Source organism: Simochromis diagramma, unplaced genomic scaffold (genome assembly GCF_900408965.1).
Source record: "Simochromis diagramma unplaced genomic scaffold, fSimDia1.1 OVJJ01000343.1, whole genome shotgun sequence".
NCBI lineage: Eukaryota > Metazoa > Chordata > Actinopteri > Cichliformes > Cichlidae > Simochromis > Simochromis diagramma.
The window spans coordinates 10,715,021-10,740,770 of record NW_024386831.1 but is presented as its reverse complement, the minus strand read 5'-3'; the positions used below and the strand labels follow the sequence as shown (position 1 = coordinate 10,740,770).

Genomic DNA, 25,750 nt, shown 5'->3' with positions numbered 1-25,750 from the left:
GTGTTAAGTAGGGACCATTTATCTTATACTACATAAAATATCTTTTTTGAGAGTTCTTTTAATTTCAAAAGTACAAGTAAATTTGGCATGTTGTAGTACGAAAAGCACGAGTATACACCATAAAGGCTGAATTAAGTTTAGTTACTTTACTTCTAGTATTTTGGTACTGTGCATATTTTATGCCAGATGCCCTTTCTCATGCAATCTCCATCTGGATAATTCATCTGGGCTTGGGACAGGAGCAAGGAGTACACTGACTTGTGCTTCCCAAGCAGCTGTACCATGTGAGGTATAGTTTGAAGACTGTTACACTGACAAAAAGACAGGAGGGCAAGCTGGAGGTGGCACAGCTAAATATGTTAAGATTTTCAATGGGGTTGATTGTGATGGACAGAATTTGAAATGAGTATATCAGAGGGACAGCTCAGGTGAAGTGATTTGGAGGAAACGTTTGAGAGGCAAGGCTGCAATGATTTGGACATGTGCAGAAGAGGGATACTGGATATACTGGACAGAGAAAGTTGGTATGGAAAAGGGTGAAGTGAAGGCAGATGATGCCCTGTGGTGACCCCTAAAGGGAACAGCCGCAAGAAGGAGAAGTAATATCTACCTATATGTGAATAACACCTGTGCAGTTGGACTAAGTCCCATTCTGCATTCTTCCTATTGAAATAACAGGTATTATTTTAATTAATGACATTTCTCACTTCTCTTTTAATTATGAATTTCTAACCTAATTCCTCTCTGTGATTAAAGATTCACTTAATAAGCTGTAAAAATGTATTGTCTGATGATGCAGCATGCTAAGGATTAGATTAGGAATTCTAAAAAAAAAAAAAGATTATTGTCATAAATGTGGGTAATTGTTATTATTTAAGCCACGTTTTACTCTTTTTATTTGGTTGAGTCTGACATGTAATATATATTATTTAAGAAATACTGATTTATGCAAAGTCCCCTATTACAAGTGAATAGCTATTTAATACTATTTTAAGTCATAGTGGGTACCATCTTTCATACCGGATTTCCTATTGGCAACAGCCGTACAAGGAACGTACAAGGATAATTGCGCGGTTGCCAAGTAGTTAGTATCCTGTCGTGAGGAATCGGAGGACGCTTTCTTACCAACCTGGCAACTTTGAGTATGCGCTGGATACAGCAGACAGTATGGCGGACAACGAAAGTGATTTGGAAACAGACGGGCTTGAATTAGCTCTGGACACGTTGTGTGCTAAACACTGCAGCGGCGAATCGTCACTGAAGAGCAAAGAGTATTGCTCTGAGTTTTGTGAGGTATGTCGGGTGAATTTATATCCTGTGATTTACGGAGTCGGCGTTTGTTTATCGCTAACGATGCTAGCTTTGAGAGCTAATGCTAGCCCCTGAGCAGCTCTTTTAATGCAGTTATGTGTTTAAGGCGGAGGCATAGCACATCAGAGACAGCAGAATTAGTTAGTCAGAGTTTACAGGTACGAACTGGACTTTTGGGTGTCTTATTTTTGTATTAGTGTTTGTTTGTTTTTTGTTTGACGTTAGCTTTATAGCTAGATAGTAAAGCTAAGCTAATTAACGTTGTGGGCTTAACAAGGTTTGAAGAACGAGGGAAATGGAGCAGTTTCTACCCTTGCTGCCTAGAGTTGACATCAGTTGATAAAAATGCAAAAAGACGTACGTACTGACAAATGGTAAGTTATTTTTAGGGAAAAGCAGGAGCGTGGTTTCCTTTCACAATGCAAGGTGCCCTCGATGTGAAGAAATATCATAGCTGACTGCCAAATCGCAACTGAATTGTTTCACTATCCAGAATAACAAGTACTCTGTTTTACATATACACACTTGGAATGCGTTTATCTGGGAGGCAAACGTTTGGATAGGTAGTCGGATGAATTGGCTTTTAACTATCCTAGAGCATGGAGCTTTAATTGCGTAAATTAATCCATAAGTTCCACCAGTAGCTGTACTTAAAGTTTACAATTTAATAAAGTTGATTAACTTTACTATTATAGCACTTATACTTACAAACACGCAGTTGCGAAAATGCTTCACATTTAGGATAAAAGAAACATCCCTCAATAAAATGGCACACTGTAACTACCACATGGTACCTATACTCAAAGGTGTATGATGTATAACTGAAATTAATACACATAGTTAAAACAAAGAAAATAAATAAGGAATACAAGTTTATAGTGTCTGCGAAATGAGTAATCTAAAACTGTGTTTTAAAGTGGACATGAAACACTAAACGTATTAAGGCTAATTTACACCATGGAATCCCACTCTACACACGGTCATAGATTTAACACTATTTTGAAAGCGGATTTAGGAAATAAGTGTTTAAAGTTTCAGTTTTTAGATCATCTGTAGAACCACTTGTGCCTATATGTTAGCTAACTAGAGACAGAATTAATAACCTTGTACAAACTATAAAGCAGTGTATGAGGGTCACTGTTGCCTATGTCTGTAGCAATGACTTTTATTTTAAAAACAAAACATGGATATACTGTTCGTTTTCACTCTCCATTTCCCACTTAGTGGTTCTTTGTTGTTGGCTAGCTGCACTGAACCAGGAAAATCCACCTGTTTGGGCTTGTGCTTTATAAATGAGCACTGTGTGGAGGAGAGCTTGTTTGATTCAGGTGCACTAGTGGTTCACTGGACCAACAAGCTAAATTTGAAAATTCAAGGATAACAGTAGTTATATTTTATCATTACAAAATATCATTTCAATTAAAGAGTTTGGCCATACTTGTGGATTAACCATTACAGAAACATTTTTTTTTTGATAATTATGAATACTGTTAAGTTATGAGAGCTGTGGCACAAACCTTAGATTGGGTGATGGTCTAACAAATGTGTTAGACATCCATACAATAAATGTCTAATGGACATGTCAAATAGAAATGTGCATTCTAATGAACATTTCTATTTGATTGTGTTACAGTGTGTCTTATTTACGTTCTTATACTTTGGTTCTAAGATCCAATTTGTGTTCATATTCACACAGCACATCCACCAGCTGTCTTTATTATCCAAACAATTTCAGTTAGAATTCTTCTTGGTTTTGATCGTAGTGTATTGTTAAAACATTAGTACTCTGATGTGCAGTGTGGACGGATAACGAGTTCCACCATTTCATACCTAAATCACTATTTTCTATATATTACTTGTTTTTAACTTTTGGCAGCGTAAACCTTTCTGTTGTAAACTGTGTTAGATGTGGGATGAAAAACATACAGCTTTTAGCTGTCATGCATAGGATTCATTTAAGTCTTTCACATTTCTGTTTCATTCCTGGACAGCTTGTTGAGGAGTACACAGGGCAATGGCAAGTTCCTCTCCCGCAACTGAAGGTGCTGCGGACCGCACTCTACAATTTTACCAAAGCCACCACTGCCTTTCCAGATGACTGTCAGCACATCCAGTATGTTCTCAGCAGTTTGGCCTTGTAAGTGCAATGTTCACTGGAAGCTGTTTTAATGTGCTGTATTGATTGTAAATAAATTTATTTGAATAGCTGAACCCACGTATTTGGTTCGAAAATTCTTAATTGCCTAGCAGAGACACGACATAAAATGTTATTTCTAAAACAAAACTGAGAGACAGTTACTGTGAAAAATCAGTGTTGAAAATGGTACAGAACATTTTCTGTAAATCAGTGTTTGTTGATGCTTTCAGATAAAATTTAAAGGCTGTAGCTTAAATAGAGGTGAACCATAAATTCATGGAACCCTTTTTTATCTGTTGGGAAGAGCTGGAGCTCAGTGTCCAAAAGGAATAGCAGAATTGTATTTGCTGCCTGTCTTTGAAATAGAAAAAGACACACTTTTTTTTTTTTTAACTTGAATCATTTGGTAATGAGCAGCACAATTTTGAGTTGATCACCTCTCCTTTAAAACTAGCACTTGTAAGGCATTCATGTTCTGGTGGTTGTCACCTTGGTGTGAGATATTTTTCTAATGTCTCTGTCATTGTCTTGCAGGAGCTTCTTTGAACTCATGCTGTTTTTCAGCAAGGAAGAATTTGTGGAAGAGCCTTTAAAAGACATCCTTGACTCTTTTCAGGTGATTAAAAACTGACCTACTGTCAATTCACAGTACAATTTTGTAAAAGCCAGGTGTTTTTACAGGTGCTGAGTTTTAAACTAAAGGTAACAATACTTGTCTCAAAACTGCTGCCAGTTTCTTCTTGCACCAATGTTTTATGATTGAAAATAGTGACTAACTCAGCTTCCTTCTATAACATTAAGATTTTGAATGAACGTCTTCTCTGCAGATTTGCCACATTCGCCTCATGAGGCACAGGAACATCTACCTTCAGCATGTAAAGCAGATTATTAAAGTAGGAGGCCCATGGGAAAATCCTGTGTTACAGGGAATCCTGAAGGAGGATGATTTGCCACCAAATGACGGTAGGCATATATGACATATAGGAAATAATACAATGCCTGTCCAAAATAAGAAGTCATACACGCAGATATTTCATTGCATTGCCTTTAGATTTGATGAGGCACACACAAGTTGTGATATAGTTTCAAAAAAGCTTGGGCAATGTCACCACATTTACAGAGTTGCATTAAGTTTTTTGCCCAGATCTTGTATTGATGGTAAAGGACCACTGCATAAAATCTTCCAAAGATTACATCAGGGTTGTTCTCTGGCTCTGTGATGACCACTCCATGTATAAAAATCATTTTTCGTGCATGGAGTCATTTTTCATGCAATCACTTTTTAAGAAATTAAGCGGGATGAATCTTGGTATTGTCATCTTGGAATACGATAAGAAAATAGCATGTAATGTCACTGAAACTTGACCTGGCCTCTTGAAGAAACTCCATTTCCACACCTTCTTACCCTGATACACCCATAACTCTGGGATAGGGTAAATCTGGTGTCACCAGACCACTTTAACCTTTTTCCATTGCTGCAGAGTCCAATGATTATACTTCCTAGGAAACTGAAGGTTTTTTCTTTGTTTTGTTTTTAACTGATGGGCCCAATCTAGGCTCCCGATTAAATCCCAGTTAGTCCCAATCCATTGAGTGTCTTCACATTGTTTGTGTGGAAATGCCTAGTTTCATTATTAAACAAATGTTGTTACTAAACTACCAAATGTTTCAGTCATCTTCTGAATCTTCATGATCAACCCCCCGCCCCGAGCAACCACATTTCCTCCTCAACACACCATTATATCTATCATCACGTTTTAATAATGCATTGCACTGTCATCACCTATATATAAATATTAGGGGTGCAACGATACACAAAATTCACGGTTCGGTTCGGTTCGATACTTTGGTGTCACGGTTCGATATTTTTTCGATACAAAAAAAATGTTCATGCCTTTTTAATTTGTCATTTTTTAAAATTATAAATATATTTTAACTCAAAGGTACAGTTTTTAAATTTAACCCTAACCCTTGTGCGTGTTTTTTATTTTGACAGCGAATGCGACCTGCGGACCACTTATGTGCAGCCCTGGTTATTTAGCTTCATCATATTGCAGCCACAGAAATTCTTTTGTCCATGAAACCATAAAGCTGCACTTTCTTTTTGCCTTATAGTCTGATTTGTCATAACTTCTCCGTTTTGTGGTAAGCTTTTCTTTGGCTGTCACTTCTTCACCCTGACCTGTCTTATTTGGCTCAGCAGAACTAAAATATATATGCTGCTGGTTTTACACACGCACTCACATAAGCTCAGCGATTCTCTGCGCGATCAACCTCTCACATGTTTAAGCTTGCTGCGGGAGATTTCACTTGTCATGTTTGCATAGTAAGCTAACGATTAATAAGACGATGTCAGAGGAATTGGTGCACAAATTATCATCACTCACAGATCAGTGCTGTCGCTCTCTATACACAGTTCACACGATTGCAAAGTGAAAGCAAAAAACAAGCGCAAATTCAAACGCGATTTCAATATGTCACATATTGACAGTGGCTCACCGATGCCAATGACATAATTACCCAGCTACATTTCTGAAAGAATGCAAAAGCATTGACATATATTTTTCCTTCCTACAATAGCCCGACGGGCAGGGAAGAGATAGATTTTGGTAGCCCGACTGAAAAAAATCGCTAGCTCCAGGACGTCGGGCTAGCGATATTGCAAGCCCTGTATCTGATTGAGGAATCACTCATCTTTGGAAAAGAGAGTTTATTACAGAGAAATGGCTCTTTCCAAAATAAAAGCTATACTATCCGCTTCTTCTGGGCTATATTCTCAGCAGCATAAGGAGAATCATGTGCTAACAGCTGTCTAAATGACTCTGCTAAAGTTAGTAGCATGCTTGTTATTTTTGTCTTTGCACTAGGATGATGTCGGCGTAAATGTGCAGTCATATTCGTTGTGTTCCCACTAGTGCTTTCAGGTTAATCTTGTTGAAATGACCTTAACGCCACAACACGGCAAATCTCCGTTAACGAGCTACCGCCGATCGCCCCGTGCATGGGGCTAGACGGCCAACACGTTAACGAGCTAACTGCGCTAACACACTAGTTCCCACCCATGTAATTGAGCATTGCGTGGCACATCCAACATACTGTTTTACTTTAGTCCATGACTCGCTTACCTTCAGGGTCATACGTCACATGAAAACCAAAATAATTCCAAACGCCAGATCTGAATGAGGGTGGGGGAGGTCCATGTTGCAAAGAGAGCTTAACTTTGTCTGCTAGTCTTGCCCGCGCTCTTCCTTCGGACTATGCTGTCTGTGTGAGCGCTCCAGTGGATCTGCGCTCGACAGTGCAGCCAAGGCGGAGTAGTCGAACGCAGATTCCTGAGGCGTCAAACACAGACAGCATCGTCCGAAGGAAAGTCTGCTAAAATAAATTACAATTTGTATTGTTCGATACATATGCGTACCGAACCGAAAGCACTGTATCGAACGGTTCAATATCGATACGAATATCGTTGCACCCCTAATAAATATATGCAATGACTTTATTTTCAGCAGGTAGTTCATATTAATACCCATCCCATGAGATTTACATTAACATTAACATAATTAACATTACATTAACACATGCAATTACCCTTCTATGCAGTTGAGGACTACTTGAGCTCAGAATTGCCAGTGTTCTTGGAGCTGCGAGTGCGATATCTGCAGGCCTGTGAACGAATGCAGGAGGCAATGGCTCTTGCTAAAAGCTGCCTGGAAAATCGTGAGGCTGGAAAGCATCTGTACTTCCATCAGGCCTACTTGACCTGCCTCTACAAAGCCTCGCTGCATGAAAACCTTTACAAGGAGGTGAGAATTGAAGAGCAGAACATGTAAACTTGAAAGAATTAGTGATAGGCGTTTCTAAAAATGGACATGGATGAATAAGAAAGGGGGGAAAAAATGCATTCTTTAGTCTTATTTATTTGTTCATCTACTATGTATTTAAAAAGTCTATGTTCAAATCAACCCAAAACAGGAAAATAGTTAAGGCTATAGTATATTAGTAAATGATGTAACTGTATCACATATAATAGGTGACCATTTTGCAAATGAAAAGCTTTGTGAATGCCATACATTAACTATAATACGTGTTTTATAATAAATAAATGTATATGTGTATTTTCTTAACTTCTTCCTTAGATGGCAGAGATAGATGGTCGTGATGCAGTGGAGATAATCTGCAATACAGAGAGTGTTGAAAAAGATGAGCTATTGTTATCACTGTGTAAAGCTTTTCTTACACAGCAGCTACACAATGGAGACATGTATTACATCTGGTAAGTATGACCTCATATAAAGGATTCAGAAAATATTCAGACCCTGGCTTATCAGGCCAGATTTCAGTAGTTTATCCCATTCCTTTTTGCAGATCCTTCCTTGATCTGTCAGATTGGATGGGTACCATCCGTAAACTGCCATCTTTGGGTCTTTTAACATATGTTCTATGGGACCATGTCTCAGGTTTCTGTTACACTCAAGGACAATCAAACTTGTACTGAAAGTAAAGCTTGTGCTGTTGTCTTGACTATATGCTTAAGGTCTCTTGTGCAGGTCTTTTTTTCCAGCCCCCTTTCTGAATTTAGCTTTGTTTATTCTTTCCTTATTTTTGACCAGTCTCCTTGTATCTGGCACTAAAAAGCTCTGGCAGTAATGGGAGTTGTTGAAGTGATAACCCCATTACGGTGCATGACTTTATTTAATTATTTTAAATGCTTTAGCATCTCTCTGTTTGTTGACTTAATATCATAGTTGTTGCCTGATTAAAATCATACCTGAACTAGATGTATATGCCTTTATGCAGGGACCTGGTGTTTATCTGGAGCAGACTGTATCTTAGGGCCCATCCCTCCAGACAAGGCTTCTTAGCTGAGTGCTTGCAGCTGGCCTCCTCTGCTACCAATGTCAGAGCCATCTTCCCCTTCATAAAATTGGTCACTACAGAGGTGAGATGTCATTGCAGCATCATCTTTTGTCGCCCTGTTAAATGGTAACAGTTTCTGTACACTGTCTATAGTGTACAGAAACAGTTTAAAGTTATGTTTTTAATACTGTTAAATATTAGTTAAATGCTTTGATTAAACAGTTAAAAACGTAAGTACTGGAGACAAATGCAGTTGGCAATTGAATAATTTTTTCCTTTTGATTTGATTCTTATATCTGTTTTTATCAGATTTATTCATCTGTGTTTATTTCCTTTTGAATAGCTGGGTGGTGATGGAATTCAAGTTTGCGTGGAGCTTTGTGCCAGGGCCCTGCAGCTGTGTGACATGCAGGCTGACACTGTAACCCGGTCACTCGTTTGCAAGACAATTGCCTTCCTGCTGCCCCATGACCTGGAGGTCTGTCGAGCGTGTGCCCTTCTTGTGTTTTGCCAGGAACGAAGCTTGGAGGCATACCGAACTGTCTCCCTGCTTTACATGCATCCTGATCAGGAGCCGCATCCCCACAACAACCCTGTCCGGACCTGTGTTCGCTTTCATATTCTTCAGGTTAGAGGGGGTGATGCGATATATGTTAAACTTTATCTGATATGGGCTATATTTCGATATTATAACTGTGTGATTTGTTTACAACTGTGTTTTGCATGATTGTTGTTGTTTTTTTTTTTTTTTTCCCTCTTTTCCCAGATGCTAAAGGAGCGCCTATGTTTTGATCCTGAATTTTGGAACTTCTTGACCCTTAGGACACATTGTTTAGAGTTAATGAATGATAAGGTTGTGACGGCTGCTGTTCTCGACGAGATGGAAGAGGAGAAGGCATATAGTGAAGAACTACTAAAAAGTAACTGTGTAAATGAGTCATGCACTCAAGACTCCATCTCTTGCAACTGCACTGAAGCTGGATTTGTGAACCTTCCAGAAGAGCAAACTGTAGATGGAGAGGCCGGAAAACGTGTTGCACTGTCGGATAATGATTCTCTGAAGAGGAGGAAATGGAGAAAAAGGCTACGACGGAGAAAACGGCCTCGGTCTGATGATGAGTTTGAAATAGGTGATGATCCAGAGATCAAATACAATGTCAAATCAACCTCTTTAGGTAATAACTCTGTGTACTCACTAAGGCGCAATCACACTAACAAGGAAAATTCTTCTGTAAGTCTCCCTCTGAACCGCAATAGGGAATACTTGTCTAGATGTGTTAAGAGCAAAATTTTGAAAAGAAAAGGTCAAAAGAAAAGATGGTTGCAAGGTCTTCCAAGACTGGAGCTGGTACAGGCAGTGACAGAGAAAAAGGTCAAAGTTAGAGGGAGAAAACGGGGAAGGAAGCCATTATCAAAACTGGAACTCTCATATCCCGATAATGAAATATACCTTAACAAGGAGGAGTATGGATTTGAGAAAAAAATGGACGCAGAAGACAAAGAGCAGGATATGACTCAAGTGAACTGTGAGCTTGAAATGAGTGACCAGAAAGAGAACCAACTTGGGCACTTGAACAGAGAAAATGGAGAACATAATGATTTGGTTTGTGAAATTAAGAATGATAGGCAGATGAAAGACCTGAAAGACAATGAATTTGAGCAGATGACAGACTTTAAGGAGAATGGAGAACATCCTGATTTGGCCTTTGAAATCAAAAGCGAACAGAGAGCGTATCAACTCGAGAAGATGATGGGCCCTAAGAAAGAAAATGGAGAACATAATGGCCTTGATTGTCATAACACTTTAAGTGAACCATCCCAAGAGGAATCTCAAACACAGGTGGGATCCAAACTTTGTGAAGGTCCACCCATTGAGAATCAAGCTGCTATCGGTATTGCTGAAGCTGATCCTGTGGACCTTGATGGTCCACTATTGGAGTTATTGGATTGTCCAGTAGAACTCTTTCACAGTTACTCCTTTAAATCCAAATCACCTGACAGTGAAAATCCTCAACCGCCAGAATCTACAGCATCTGAGGACCTTAATGGCAGCAATGAAGAGGAACCCCATCCGTCAGTTGAAACAGAAACAACAAACATTGAGGTTAGTTATTTCTCCATATTTACATTACTGTGCAAGTGTCTCAAGCCTCCCTTATTTTGTTTTTTGCCGGGATGCGAAAGAGGAAAGGGATGCAGTGATTTATTTAAACATGCACACCCATGGAAATACAGGCAGAAACAAAGTTTGTACAATTCTAGCAAGTCAATTAAAGTCAATATTTGGTATGAACACCTCTATTCTTGGGCAAGTTTTCTTGTGGTTTCTTTAAGTAGTCTTCAGGAATAGTTCTCCCAGGACATTCAAAGCTCCTCTTCGGATGGTGGTTGCCTTTTGTTCTATTCTTTGTCAAGATGATCTACACTTCATTCAATAATGTTGAGGTCCAGGTTCTGGAGAAGGCAATCCATGATTGATAGTGTTCCACTGAGTGTTTTTTCTAGTCAGGTACACTTTTCTGCACTGACAGTGTGTTTGGGGTCATTGTCATGCTGAAAATTAAGCCACTGCCAATCAGATACTTTCCACATGGTATTGTATGATGACTCAAACTATGACCAGACTTTTCTGCATTTATAATAGGATCAGTTTTGACAGTTAACCCAGTATCACTGGAGACCAGTGTTGGGCAAGTTACTTTAAAAAGTAATTAATTATAGTTACTAGTTACTTCTTCAAAAAAGTAACTGAGTTACAAGATTCTAAAAGTAATTAATTACTTGAAAAGTAGCTATTGTGTTACTTTAGAAAAAAAAAAAAAAGTTTAATCCTCTGGGGTCCAGGGTATAATTGGCCATTTTAACCACTTTTGATTTTCCCTCTACATTTCACCTTTAAAAACTATTTATTTGCCTTGTTTTGTATCATTCTTTGCAGCACAACCTCACGTGTCTGAATTTGCAGTTATGTTTTCATTTTGACATACTGTATTAACACAATTGATCTAAAATCAGACAAAAAACATAAAATCTGAGTAGAAAAAGTTATATTTTTTATTGTAACAACCACAAACATGTTTATTGAATCATATTTCATAACTTTAAATGCAAATATAAATTGTCAGTTTTAAAAGCCTATGCACAAGTTTTGCAAACAAGTTATTTGCAGCTTTTTACCTTTTACCCTCTTTTTTTTTTTTTTTTTTAATAACCATTTCAAACTATTTACATAACAATCAGCTGTTCTGCATTCAATACGATGCCACACAAATTATTTGTGCCACTCCAAAAAAATTTCTGTCCACTATAAAGGAGAACATACAGCCTGATACCTGCAGGTCTGACAGCAGCAGGTGTATCACTCCTGTTTTCTACCTGGAGATAGCAGTCACCTCGTTGTTCTGACACACAACACAAAACTATCCGCAACACTACACACTAACTACACAAGACAACACATTAACTACACACTCCAAACATGCTAAACGTCAGAAATCTCACATCTCAAAACTCGCTCTCTCTCTTTTTCTGCTGTCTGTCTGTCTCTCCCTCTGTCTCTCTCGCCGTCACTTGTCGGGATGAAATATTATTTTACATTCATACTTACAACACCTGAAATACCGACTTTAATATAACATCAAAGTCGGTATTTCAGGTGTTAGTATAACTACATTATATTAATAAATAATAAATGTGTCAATGAAATGATAATAATGATAAATCATAAGTGATGCAACAGTAATAATAAGGATTATGACTAGTAACCTAGATTATGAATGTATGAATGTAAAATAATATTTCATCCCGACACACTCCTAAAACTTCTATCTTCCTAAACCAAATGTCATTTTGCCATATCATTTTTGATTGGTCGACATGGTGCATTTTTCCACCAACACGAACGGGCTGTTTTTTTTTTTTTTTTTTTTTTTTTTTTTTGGGGTCTTAAGCAGAGAGTGCTTGCTAGCGCTGTCCTTAGACGTTAACGTGACGAAACTATTCAGGAAAAAACATGCATATATATTCTTTATCATGACTCTGGTTTTACGTGGCCTATCAACACAATTTAAAAACTGGTACATATCACCTTGTTGCTTTGTAATCTTAAGCAGCTGCGTGCGCTCCCGCGGGCGGCAATCACTTTCTGGTAGACGATCTGGTAGGCTTTTCTAATGACCATTAGAAACGCCGTTGCTTGTAACACCGTTAATCCCATCACTGCCGGGGACCACAGACTTTTGCACAGTACTGTAATTTAAGAAATGTTGTTATGAAAGTCAATTATTACGGGGAGATATTTGAAGTATGTTCTCTTTTCTTCATATTAGGTTGCATTTGATTGCACATATACACTTCAGGAGAAGTACAGTTTTGCATGCAGTGACATGATGTGAATTGATGCTCTGCTGCTTCCAGCTCTGATTTGACTTTTCTCTTTTTCAGGTAAAAGTTAAGAGAACATGGAAGGACAGGGCTCTCCGTACTCAACAATATTCTCATTTGTCCCACTACTGCACATTCTGTGGCAAAGACTACAAAGGCTTGAATGTTATGAGACATGCTCTCTCGCACCTCAAAAGTAGGAAACTAAGATGCATTCTCTGCGGAAAACGCTTCAAACAGCTTCCTTTTGCCAAAAAGCACATTCTTGAGCACATTGATACAATGTGCAAACAAAAATCTTCTAATAAGGAGCCATCCATTGAAAATGCTCAAGCTGCTAATGGAGTAATAGACAATGCAGGAAATAAGTGTAAGCCTTGGGATAAAAAACAGACTTCTATTTCTGAGGACGAAACTTTTGGACAGAGACCCGGAAGCAAAGCTAAAGTGTCACATCTCAAGAGGGAAGAACGAATCATCAGGAACCTCCGTACCCTCATCAAGAAGACATCTGTGCTTCACAAAAAATGCAAAAAACCTAACACAAATATATTCAAACAGATTGACTTTAAGGATGAGCAGGTAATCATTAAAGAAGGCCTGGTAATTGTAAGTAATCCATCTGTGATTGAAGAAGAGGGGCAGGAGACGCCTGCGGGAGAAAATGCTTGTGGTGCAGACATCACATACCACTTGTGCCCGTCTGACTCCTGTGATAGAGTATTCTTGAGGATGACCAACACACTAACAAAGCATGCTATCAAATGCCATATTACTGAAGACAAGGTGCTAGAGAAGACTTTTGTTTGGGCCAAACACAAGTGCACCCTCTGCCTCAGGTAAGAGAACTTTAAATAACTGCAGATATTAAAAAATAAATAAATAAAAAAGGCGGTCTCTTAACTGATTGTAAAACACTAAAATACTCCATACATGTACAGTTAAAGGGTTTGAATTTGGGAAGTTGATTCAGCATGTTGCGCACGGTTTTTTTTTCTCTCTCTCAACAGGCAGATTCAGTTTCTTCAGCATTATAAGGACCACATGAAGAGCCACAGTAGTCCTCTTCCACACTTCTGCTACCATCTAGAGTGTAAGCAGCGCTTTGTGACACAGCAGGAATTAAAGGATCACGTAAATACCCACCAGCCCTTCCGACCTCAGTGTCCTTTCAGTGGCTGTGAGAAACTTTTCTCAAGTTATCTGGGTCTATATGACCATGAATGGAGGCACTATGTCCCAGTCCCGCAGAAAGACGAGCTAGAATTGGGACCCAGCAAACTGATAAAGGAAAGCGCTGAAGCTCCATGGAAACAGAGAGTGAAGGTCGAGGAGATATGGCTACAGAGTAAAAAGGGGCAGCAGGAGAGTCCCATTCCTGATGGTGAGGCCTCTCGTGTTGAGGATCTCACACTAATAAACAAAACCGATGGTGAGACTGGTGGAATAAATGCGCAAAACAATAATCTTCTTAAATCTGATAACTATTCAGAGAAAACTGTTGCAGATCAGCACACAGATGATACCAAACCTACCATCAATGGATATGAAGATGTGAAAAGAAATGTTTCAGAGGGGTTCATGCCCACTTCTCACACTAACGCTGCTTCAGCGACTCCCACCAAAAGATGTCGAAAAAGACCAACTACTGTCGAGGTAGACCCTTTAAACGTCAGAGATCTTGAAGATATTTCTACTTTGGCCGAGGGAGTCCAACAGAATATAGCAGAGCCACACATTCCTGAGCACAAAACCTTCAAGCCCGAAGATCCCTCCTACGCAACTTTTGTTAAGGCCCCTTTCATCCGGCCACCTCCGTCCACCTACCTGGATGAATCTGTGCTTTCAATGCGCAAAAGGAGGTCCACTGATGATGCTCCCAAGAAAATTATTTATTGGAGTCATAAGAAAAAGAAGGACCCTGATCCAGAAAAGGAGCAGCAGGTGGAGGATGTGGCCCCCGAGCATAAGATCAGACATCGCTGTGATAAATGCCTTTCCTCTTACAGCAGTCTGGAGGAGTTGCAGAAACACAAAGCCCTCAACACGTGCTCTTCCCTCTTTGGCTTTGATTCAGATGATGAAAGTAAGTTTGCTTAACTCCATTTTCTGACCCTTGTTTTTTTTTTTTTTTTTTTTTGTTTTGTTTTGTTTTTTATTATTATTACCTTGAACAACCAGTAACTGTTTTTTCCCCTTGCTGTTTTTTAGGTTAATATTTGCAGGAGTGTGAAGAGTTGCTGCAATTGGAATGGCTATTTCTGTTACTTGGCTCAGGAGGGGCCTTCATGACAACTAAACACTAAAATCCTTTCTTAATGATCAGTCATAGTGCTTAAGGCAAAGGAGATGTAAACCAGAAAATACCTAGTACCTTAAAAAAACAAAAAACAAATTTGGGTTGAAACTACACACAATATTTATTCACCCTTTTTTTTTTTTTTTTTTTTTTTTTTAAATCTTTTTTTCTTTTTCTTTTTTTCTTTAAACTAATTTGACCTGCTGACTTTGTCAAGTCCATGTAAATTTGGGAAATACACTAATTGTCAGGTAACGGGAATCTGAATAATGGACCCATTCCCTCTGCTGTGGTGTTCACGAGTCTTTGGAGACTGGATAAGAGAATGAATTCTACACACAGTTCATCATTGGAAGTGTGAATTGCAGTGTGCAAACAACATGTATGTTCTGTGGTCTTCCAAATGAGGCATGGACCACTTAGTTTGTATCGTAGAGCACTTGAGAACTTACTAGACATGACTGTAAAGGTGGATATCAGATGGCTGCATCATCGTAACTTTTGTACACTGTAAAATCTATTTTCTAAATAAGTCCTTCAAACCCCTGTCACAAATGCATATTTTAAACTAAGAAAATCATGTGGGTAGCAGTTGGGCAGGACTGGGGTTGCCTTTATTAAATTTCTCTAGTTGCGATACAACAATTATGTATTAGGGCCGTGGCCAAAACATTTGAAACAATGTAAATCTGCCTTCATTTTGTCAAACTTTCTGTACAGCGTATGCATTACTCACAATTCTGTTAGTGCCAAGACTGAATCAGTGTTCACACTGTAGGATGATAAACACCATGTAACTAATACAGTACCAGCTTGCTTTAAAGTTTTTATTCTTTTAAGTTGGTTTAAACAATGATTGTGCATTTCTTTATGTAGAGTATTTCACATTTATCATATATGAACCTTTCAGGTGGTTGATCTGTTTAATACCTTTTTGATGTAATGTTTATATAAGACGATGCACTTAAACCTGCTTATTTATATGTACAAATGTCAATAGATTGGATTTGTAAAGGTATTGATTCCCCATCTATTTTTCTTAAAGAAAAAAAGTGATGAAATTTGTTTGAATAAACAAACTAAACCTCTGCCCTCCAGTGTGATCTGCTTTAAAGCTTAGGTTGCGTGCTGTGGGGTAGTATAGTAAAGGAAAACACAAACTCAGTATATGCATATAGGTCAACATTGCATATTTATTTATTTATTTAGGGATGTAAATTTTTTTTGTTGTTGTCAATCCTAGGAAAGAGGAACAGTGATATTAGAATTGTTTAAAAAAGTTTTTTGCATCACATCTTCCTGATACATGAGGTATGTTTTTATTATCTTTTGGGGGGAAAAAAAAAAACAAAAATCTTGTGTTGTTTAATTTAGTCCACAAAGTGTCTCCCACTCTTAACACTAATATAGTAAAGCCAAAGGTGCACTTTGTTGCTGAAGGCTGCATTCAAAGAAAACCTACAGTCTGTTAAATAGACTGGTGCTCTCAAGTCTATACGCAGTAATCAGTGTATGACTGACTTTTATCACATGTGGTTTTTTTACTTTGTGTACTTTGATATCTGACACTTTAGGTCCAAGCAGTTCTTATAGCCAAGCACACAGGCTGGGGGAAGAAGAAAGAAAAAAAACACTAGCCAGCAGAGGCAGTCCTGTTATAGTTACTATTCAAGACTGAAGGGTATTCCTCTAACTCATGCAGCAAATGTGTTCCAGCTGTTAGACATGCTAATTTAACCATTTGCTTTGGTGCTGCTTGTAGCCTTAACAAAAACACAGCAGCGTGCAGGAATCAAATGCTGAAAATGATTTTGCAAACAAATACAAACTATACAGAAATGCTAAGACTAGAAAACAACATGCAGCATACGATGCACTGATGACATCAAACAACCTGGTGTCAGATTTTGCTTTGACCTGAGATAAGAAAATCTTAAGACGATGTGACACATTATAGAAATTAATGGAACGTTATTGCACTGTTATGCAATGTACAATGAAGCACCATACTAAAAATTAATAAAAAAAAAAAAAAAAAAAACCATGAAAGGCTAAGTTTAAAGAAAAACTCAACTCCTAAATAAGAATAGTTTCTGTAAACTTGTTCAAGGTGAAACTAAATACACTAATATCCTATTGAATTAATGACCAAGTGTACATTTTGGTAATGTACACTTCTAAAGACTTTTTTGTCCAGTTTCTGTAGACATGCTGAAATAAAAAGCTGGATCAACAGCGCATTATTCACATACAGACAAACAGAACAGCGACCTTGTGAAAAAGTACAAATATGTCTCAGTAGCATAAGTAGGCAAAAAACATGCAAAGTGTCAGAGTGCATCCCGAACGGGTTTGGTTTTGATAAATGTTTCATAATTTTCTTTTTAAAACAAATAACTGTGCTAAAAAACCCAAAACACAGTAATAGCACTTCTGCAATTTACAGTGGAATACCTGGATTAAAAAGAGGGTTGAAAAGCCACATAGGCTAACATGCATAGAGGAAGAATAAGTTTACCTATGGTTGATAGGAAGACAAACTGATCCATACATTTAAATAAAGTCTAAGCAGCGAACACTGGATATGTCTGTGTGTTCTACACAGTGCACACAGAAGCTGCTCCCTTTGCTGACGTAAATCAACTACTCATTGAGTGCATCCTATGCTGACCAACTAGGACAATAAGAGCAGCACAACCAGATTTCATTTGTCCCCTTTAAAAAAAGCTCAGAGGTTGTTAACCGCAAACAAACTCAAAAAGGATCATTATTTACAAAATCTTCACCTTGCATTTCAGATTCTACAGCCACAAGCTGAGTTGTGACTATATAATATCCACACCTATATTCGATTTCATTTAAAAGATAAAAGGAGTGGCAGCTAATCCTTCCTTTCCCCACAGAATGGAAAACCAAACCATTTAAATATGTAGGTTGCAAAATGCTTAAATGAAGGACCAGAGAGAAGAAGGTGCAGTCTGCTGCACATAAATGAGGGTTTTTCTTTAAAGTTCAAAAGGTTTTCTTATGGCTTATAAAAGCAGTATGTTTGATAAGCCAAGTTATCGTTTCCATCTGCTATAATTATACGCACCACATGAATAGCTCAGCCAGTGTTGAACTGGACAGAGAGGAATGGGATCATCTATGACTCCTGAGTGGCTGACATGGAAAGGAGAGCCACAACTATGGTTAGAGATAATAAAATATGTTTAGTGTGCATTTGATGCTATCAAGCTGCTGGAGTACACCATTCATGTGTAGAAAATACTGAGATGATCTTACCAAATTCTCTAGTATTTACACAGCATCAAAAGATGGGGTGTAGGAGCTTACAATGAGAGCAGAATGTGCTCCTCATGTCACAGGGACATACATTATGTTCTGTATAAAACATACGCATGGTTAAGAATAAGTGTTATTCCATTTTGTACGGATTCAATCAGAAGACAATGGACGTAAAACATGTAGACGTACATACAGGTAGGTGTGAATGCATTTGTGTGTGAGCTCAGTGGGTGCTGTTGGAGCTCCAGTCATAAGGGAGAAAACTGACTTTGGTCTTTCCAGCAGAAACAACGCCCTGCAGGCTGGTCTTCTTTGGTGAGTCACTCATGTGATCCAGCACCCATCCCAGCAGCTATGAGATAGAAGGGGATGCAACAAAAAAAAAAAAAAAAGATTAAAAAAAACAATTCATCTATTTTTCCTACAAGAAAAATTCAGGATCCATACATGTGCACACATACAGCTATTAAACTTAAAAATACCTTCTCATCCGTGCCTCCAAAATCAGCTTTGTACCACTTAAATATCTGACTTAGGTGCACTTCTTTTTTTACAGAATCTACCACACAGGCGTCATCATTCTCCAGGAAGGCCTCGGCTGCTGTGCGGAGCTGGCTGTCGATGTCCTGAGAGGGGCGAGCACATAAGAATTAATTTCTGACCATTCAGGCTGCCGCGATTATGGGAGACATTATAAGAGGCAAGACTTGGGAAACCTGATATGAAATCTATGGGACAATTTCACAACTGTAAAAACTGTGACAGAAGAGGGAGTTTCCAAGTGTATTTATTTTAGCTAAGCCTTCTCAGAATCAAAAAAGCTAAAGCGAAATCACTTACTTGTGGTGTGTATGTTTTAATAGGTGGACAGCCCTTTGCACCACAGTTCAAGGCAAAGTGAATCAGTGGCTCAGCATCTGGAAGTGCCACCTAGTGGACAACAAGAGACATGACCTTTAGTTAACTAAAGAAAACTGTCACCACATAAATTCAGCTATCAAAATGTGAATACTTGAAGTCGTGGGTCCGTTTTGGAGAAGGGTCTTCGAAGCTGTGCGACACCTTTTCTGTTCCCTCTAAGAATGCCATTCTCAATGTCCTGCAGCGTGAATACCTCTCCTCCAATCAGGTAGCTCACATAATTGAAGAACTACAAAACAGTTCAAAACATTCCTAATTTCAGCACACAAGTCCTATTGATATTACAAAGGAATTCTGGGGGAGACATTGTAGCTGTGTAGTCCTACTCTGTATCTTTGCCACATGTTGGTGGGAGCCCCCAGGCGTAGGTACCCATGGATGACTAAGGCATTGTAGATATTGATGAAGAAGGCCAGCTTCTCCTCCCGGCTAAGTGACAGCAACTCCACCCTCTGCAGCTGAATAGCTAGCTCACAGTAACGCTCAAAAGCAGGATTTGCTGACATGCCTTTATAGTCCACAGACTGTGGGAGCATGGACACAAAGTACATGCATTTAATTTAACTGTTTGTACAGGGATAAAGTATCAGAGAAGCATTATCCTGTCAAAATATCTTGACGAACAACCTTGAATGTAGGTCACAAAAAGACCTGCAGTGAAAAATACAGTAGAAATGTTTGCAGACAAGTTTTTTCTGTTTGCCAAAGTGAAACTTCATATGAACACACAGCTTGCCCAGTGCAACAGTACACACTGTGTGGCACAGATCCAAATGCACTGTTGCTTTTACAAAATAGCAACATGCACTCAGTGAGTATCAGGGACAACATTACCTTGCCATCGGCAGAGAGATGCTCCGAGAACAATTTCAGAATCATCTCCCGTAAAAGCAAAGAGAGCTCAGTGGCTGGCAGGAAGACAAAGAGAGAAAAACATGAAATAAAAATCAACATAGTTCAGAGTCAAAATATTAAACAAGAGCTGGGAAAAAACAAAACAAAGAAGAAAAAAAAAACTGACTCTACAGGTTCTACAAGTGTGCAGCTTTCAGGTATAAACACACCAACACAGAGCCAGCCAATATGACTCACCACCACCATTGCAGAAGTAAAGGAATATCTGACAGGAAATTAAAACCAAGTATTAATTTGACCCAAGCCCACAGCAAAGCAGGAAACTGTTGTGAAACAGCCAGCAGCTGACATTGAAATCCAGCTAGGTTCTTTGCAGCCTGATACACTTTATGCATAATATCATCATAAAGCATTATTTATGATCAAATATAGTTTATTTATTTAGTCTAAATTTGCTAAGTTATATTAATTCACTGATGAAGACAGTGAGTTTAAGTATTTTTTTTAAATACTGCATAGATTTTCAAGACAGAGAATGCACTCAGTCACGCAGGCGTTGCAAGCTAATGAGCGAATGATGTTTTTATTGGATACACCATATTTCAGCTCTTAAAGCCACAAACCCAAGCAAACCCAGAAGGATCATATGCTAAGTTAGCAGCAAAGAAAGGACATGGGTTAGTAGAGTGCTGAAAGACACTGCTCAGAGTGAACCTGAAATGCGATACGTGCACACTCCAAGCCTTATCTGGTCCTGACGTACCCTGCATGGGACTGCAGGTTGCAGTCTGTCCTGCGTTGAGAGCTGAATCATCCTCCAGTAGCCTGTACAGTGCATCCATGGTGTCTTTTCCTTCGCCAAAATTGCCATCCTGCTGCTCACAGCCATGAACTCTGATCATGTACTTCTTCTTCAACAATGCCTGTCCAGTATTACAGGCTGCAGCCCTGGCTAGTGTACACATAGCCACAATCAAGTGCTGACAGAACTGAATTTGACTATGTGTTGTAAAGATAAGGGCGCTTGGAAAATTGCATGAGATTTTACCTATATCACTGACAGCCTTACTTACCCATGCCCTTCTCTTTTTGCAGCCAGTCAACCAGCTGACTTCCTGAGAAGCTCTTTTTGTATAAAGTCAGCCCCCTCCTATGACTGCCAATCATGCTGGCATGTTTGAGGTCTTCCACTAGGTCTGCCAACTCATCTCTCTCACACGTAAATTCTACACGCGTGGAATTTCCAGGTCACACATGTATAAACACACAGAAATATAATCATGTTCACACATGTATGAAAGAATTTGATAAACGATGTAGTTCTGCATCTGTGAAAAAATGTCTCGCTGGTGAGAAAAGGTATTGCCTGAGCTGGGTAAACTTCTGGCTTCTTTCATTTCAACACAGCAGCATTGCTTTGGTTTGTAAATGACATTTTTGGAATATACACTACTGAAGAGGAATTAAGTAAATGTGTAACTGTGTATATATGGCACAAGCATTACTAAGATTTTTTTTAAGCATCAGACTTCAGTCCTGTCTATTATATAAAGTCTGACAGGGATCACAGAGACAAATCATGTTTCCAAAGAAATATTTACACGCACAAATGGCAATTTCATTCTTTCTCCCCCCTCCCCATTATATTGTACACTTACCTGCCACTTAATTAGGTACACCAGTTCAACTGCTCATTAATGCAAATATGGAATCAGTGAATCTCATGGCAGCAACACAAGTCTTTTAGGCATTTTTCTGCAACATTTGGATGGTTAGAATCTGGTATAAGGAACGTATTGTATAATATGGTTGTGACTGTATATATAAAGGGTGTCATTGTTAAAAAGGCAAAACTGTAAGTACTCCAATAGTCTATACATCTGTGCAAACACTAAATAAAACTGCTCTATCAGAAGCAGCTCACCTATATTACACCGACTACGATCTGATGACTTGTTCTGCTCTTCAGTGCATTATCGTTAGGTGCCAGAGATGTATGTGTAGTACCACATACTGTTGATTTTAATTAAACTTCACAAAAGCTAACATTAAATTTCAATATTTTTCTACAAACACTGTTTACACTGTACATATGAGGTGCTGTGGGGCAGCCCAGCACTACTAGGCTTATCCAGAGTTTCAGGTTTCCTGTATCAACTGTCCGTGTTGGCATTTGGAGGAGTAGAGGAGCATGGATGTAAGACACACTCATACACACACACACATCTGATGTTGCCTAAAAATGGCTTTTTCACTACATCAGCCAATGCTATTTCATAACCACTCTTTGCTCTTGGCTCACCTTCAGCCAACAATGACTATGCATAACCGGACACGCTGACACGCTCCACCACCATCATCAAGTTTGCTGACGACACCGTCGTGGTGGGCCTGATCTCTGATAACAACGAGACGGCCTACCTGAAGGAGATTAGGAATCTGGAGAACTGGTGCCAGAGGAACAACCTCCTTCTAAACGTCAGTAAGACAAAGGAGCTGATAGTGGACTTCAGCACTAAGCAGGAGAGGAACTACCAGACCCCCGTCATCAACGAGTGCCCAGTGGAGAGAGTGGACAGCTTCAAATACCTCGGAGTTCACATCACGCAGGACCTGTCATGGTCCTGTCACATCAACACCGTGGTGAAAAAGGCCCGTCAGCGTCTCTACCACCTCAGACGCTTGAGAGACTTCCAACTGCCCTCCAAGGTGCTCAGGAACTTTTACTCGTGCACCATAGAGAGCATCCTGGCGGGAAACATCTTAACCTGGTTCGGGAACAGCACCATGCAGGACAGACGAGCTCTACAGAGGGTTGTGCGGTCAGCTGAGCGCACCATCCGCTCCGAGCTCCCTGACCTGCACTCAATCTACAGCAGGCGGTGCTGGACCAAGGCCAGGAAGATCGTGAAGGACCTCAGCCATCCCAACAACAGACTGTTCTCTCTGTTGAGGTCAGGAAAGCGATTCCGCTCCCTGAAGACCAACACAGAGAGACTGAGGAGGAGCTTCTTCCCGCAGGCGATACGGTCTCTCAATCACACCACCACACAGTACTGACCCACACATACAGTTCTTACACACACTGGACTTTCTGGACTTTGTTCTTGCACAACACTGGTCACTATATTCTTCATTTCCGGTTAATACTTGTACAGCTGCTGTTATTGTGTATATATTTATTTATATTTAGATTTCTTCATACATTCTTATATAGTTCTATATTGTGTATTTTGTTGTACAGTTATTTTATTTTCAACTTTAATTTATATATTTTATCTTATTCTTCCCAGTTAAATTTACCCTTCATTCTAATTTGTGTTGTACAGTTATTTCATTTTTAACCTTAATTTATATCTTATTCCTTCCTAGTTAAATTTACCCTTTTTAATTTTTCATATTTATTTCCTATCTTATTCATAGCCTTTTCCTTTTTTTTGTTTTCTTTAGGTCACGAGCAGTTGTCCAAGCATTTCACTACATATCGTACTGTGTATGACTGTGTACGTGACAAATAAAATTTGAATTTGAATTTGATTTTGATTTGACTTCAGACCATGCTTGTCTATTTCTTGAAAGATAGGCAGTTAATATACTAAAATATCAGAAGGTATTTTACAAATATATTTAAGAACCGCATTAAAATGTGCCTTAAGAGCATTTTTGACTGTAAAGGGAAGGAAAGGAAAGTAATGATCTTAAGCAGGCAAAAACTCTTAAGAATTAATTCCTTACCTCCTTCGTTCTCCGAAGCTGTATGCTCTGACTGACTCTGTTGTGGCAGAGGTGGTGCATCTGCTGGAAGGGGCTCTTCCTTCACCAGACTTACCAGCCTCTGAAGCTCTTCAGGTGACTACAGAAATTACAGTATCAATTCAAATTAGTTTTTCTCCCCCATTTTCGGACATTGCTTGACCTCTTAGTTTACTGGTCATTAGGGACCAGTAAACCACTGGTATCGTCAGAAATGTTTTCCTTTTCCTCACCAGTTTCTGCAGGTCGTCGTTACCCCCAACATGAATATTGTTAAAGAAGATCTGAGGGACTGTGCTGCGTCCTGTCAGCTCCTTCACCTTTGCTCTCAGCTCTGAATGACTACCGAGGTCTATGTCACATACAGGCACTCCCAAGCCAGCAAGGGTGGCCTTGGCCTGCGTGCAGTGTGGGCAACCCTGGATTGAATACACAGTTATTCGCCCAGGAGCACTGCTCTCATAGTCTCCCATCGGAAATACTAATGGAAAATCAAGAGAGAAAGATTTATACAATTTGAAGAATGCATGCAAAAATAGATAATCCCCAAGCAGAAAACATACCCAACATGAAGCACACTTTTGGCCTCCTCAATTTGTACAAAATGTAATAAACTCCTTGAAATACAATTATCTAGTTTTAGGCTTTGTGTACATATATCCAGTGTATACTGTTTATATGTCCTGCCCCTGTGACCCGGCCCCAGATAACCAGAAGAAAATGTATGGATTGTCTCTAATAACACAGAAAAGTATATATATTGAAAAGTATATATACAGGTTGAAATATATAGATACACCACCGCTAATATTCATTTAAGTTTCCCTTAGCAAGTTGCACCTCAACAAGACACTTTTGATATCCATTATGCTTATGGCATAACTGTGCCTAGATATTAGACCACTATTCTTGGCAGAAGTAGTCCACACATTTTCAATATGTTTGAGGTCAAGGCTTTAGGAAAGTCAGTCCAGAAGCTTAATGTTTAATGCTTAATCCATTTCAAAACTAGTTTGAATGTTTGTTTGGGACCATGGTGGTGTTGGGACATCCAGTTATATTCAAGTTTTAACTATCTAGCTGTTGATTTGAGGTGAAGTTGAAGAATTTGAAGGCAACCTCGTTCATTATTCCCAGCCCCAGAGCATGATACTACCACCACTAGACACTGGCAGTTTCTTCCTCCTGCTCATTTCTTAATATTTCCTTGTGTTGAAAGCTGGCCAGTGTGATGTGCATGTCCTGCGAAATTTTTTTTTTTTTTTGCAATGACACAGTTCCTCATTCCTTCTGACAGCTTTAGCTTTGAAGTCTATCAATATTTGTCTATGCGACCCAGATGCTAGATAAAAACCAGCAGGAATAGGTCAATGTCTAAGGTACGTTTCTGTGTCATTGAACGTACACATGTCAAATCCCCTGATTTGCTCTCGACAGAAACCTCCAGATCTAATCGCGTTACCACGATCATACACTGATTTCAAGAAAAGTATCAAACTGTAAGATGTAAGATAGTTCAATTCAATAAGACCAAAGGTAAACAGTAAATACCAACGTGTGGTTGAATGTGAATCCCGACAGAAGGGAAAATAATATTACATACCCTAAAACATTACTGTAAGTGGACCAGCAGTTTAACTGAAAAAACTAACAAGAATGCCTAAATGTTTAAGTGACATGTAAATAAGCGGCACTGCACTAACAGCATACCAGCTAAGCTAAACGAATGGATAACTAGCTGAGGTAAATTAGCAAATGATAACAGTACATTACCTTTCGGGTTCACTAGCTTCACAGTAGGATATTAAACTGGAGAACGGATCCTCTTACCCCTTAAAGCATGTTAATATGATAGCGTGACGCCAGCTAAACAGGCTGACCAGCTCTCCCGTCCGAGCATCGTTACTGCGCAGGCTAGCTGCTAGCTTGGTTTATGATGCCTTCAG

The 25,750-nt window shown here is 39.0% G+C and overlaps 2 protein-coding genes across 2 annotated transcripts; one reads left to right on the top strand and one right to left on the bottom strand.

Moving 5' to 3' along the window:
• The first annotated feature begins 1,038 nt into the window (after positions 1-1,038).
• On the top strand, positions 1,039-16,618 carry LOC120731325. Its single transcript, XM_040028303.1, has 12 exons — positions 1,039-1,293; positions 3,303-3,448; positions 3,983-4,064; positions 4,276-4,411; positions 7,049-7,251; positions 7,585-7,721; positions 8,246-8,387; positions 8,649-8,933; positions 9,072-10,409; positions 12,749-13,527; positions 13,699-14,774; positions 14,900-16,618. The coding sequence occupies exons 1-12, from the start codon at positions 1,168-1,170 to the stop codon at positions 14,902-14,904; spliced, it is 4,455 nt and encodes a 1,484-aa protein (XP_039884237.1). The 5' UTR covers positions 1,039-1,167; the 3' UTR covers positions 14,905-16,618.
• On the bottom strand, positions 16,157-25,743 carry zgc:152951 (uncharacterized protein LOC569013 homolog). The gene is made up of 11 exons (XM_040028347.1): positions 25,578-25,743; positions 24,038-24,285; positions 23,787-23,904; positions 21,125-21,277; positions 20,815-21,003; positions 20,031-20,104; positions 19,523-19,720; positions 19,288-19,425; positions 19,116-19,205; positions 18,758-18,901; positions 16,157-18,627 (listed from the first exon to the last, which is right to left on the bottom strand). The coding sequence occupies exons 2-11, from the start codon at positions 24,275-24,277 to the stop codon at positions 18,499-18,501; spliced, it is 1,473 nt and encodes a 490-aa protein (XP_039884281.1). The 5' UTR covers positions 24,278-24,285; positions 25,578-25,743; the 3' UTR covers positions 16,157-18,498.
• Positions 25,744-25,750: the final 7 nt, after the last annotated feature.

Bases quoted from the DNA above. Each gene is read 5' to 3' on its own strand.
- LOC120731325 (XM_040028303.1), top strand. From the start codon at position 1,168: ATGGCGGACAACGAAAGTGATTTGGAAACAGACGGGCTTGAATTAGCT. The intron at 7,252-7,584 runs GTGAGAATTGAA...CTTCTTCCTTAG, and splicing joins ATGAAAACCTTTACAAGGAG to ATGGCAGAGATAGATGGTCG. The intron at 8,934-9,071 runs GTTAGAGGGGGT...CTCTTTTCCCAG, and splicing joins TTCGCTTTCATATTCTTCAG to ATGCTAAAGGAGCGCCTATG.
- zgc:152951 (XM_040028347.1), bottom strand. From the start codon at position 24,277: ATGGGAGACTATGAGAGCAGTGCTCCTGGGCGAATAACTGTGTATTCA. The intron at 20,105-20,814 runs GTACGTCAGGAC...TCTTCCTGCCAG, and splicing joins AACCTGCAGTCCCATGCAGG to CCACTGAGCTCTCTTTGCTT. The intron at 18,628-18,757 runs GTATTTTTAAGT...TCTATCTCATAG, and splicing joins TTGGAGGCACGGATGAGAAG to CTGCTGGGATGGGTGCTGGA.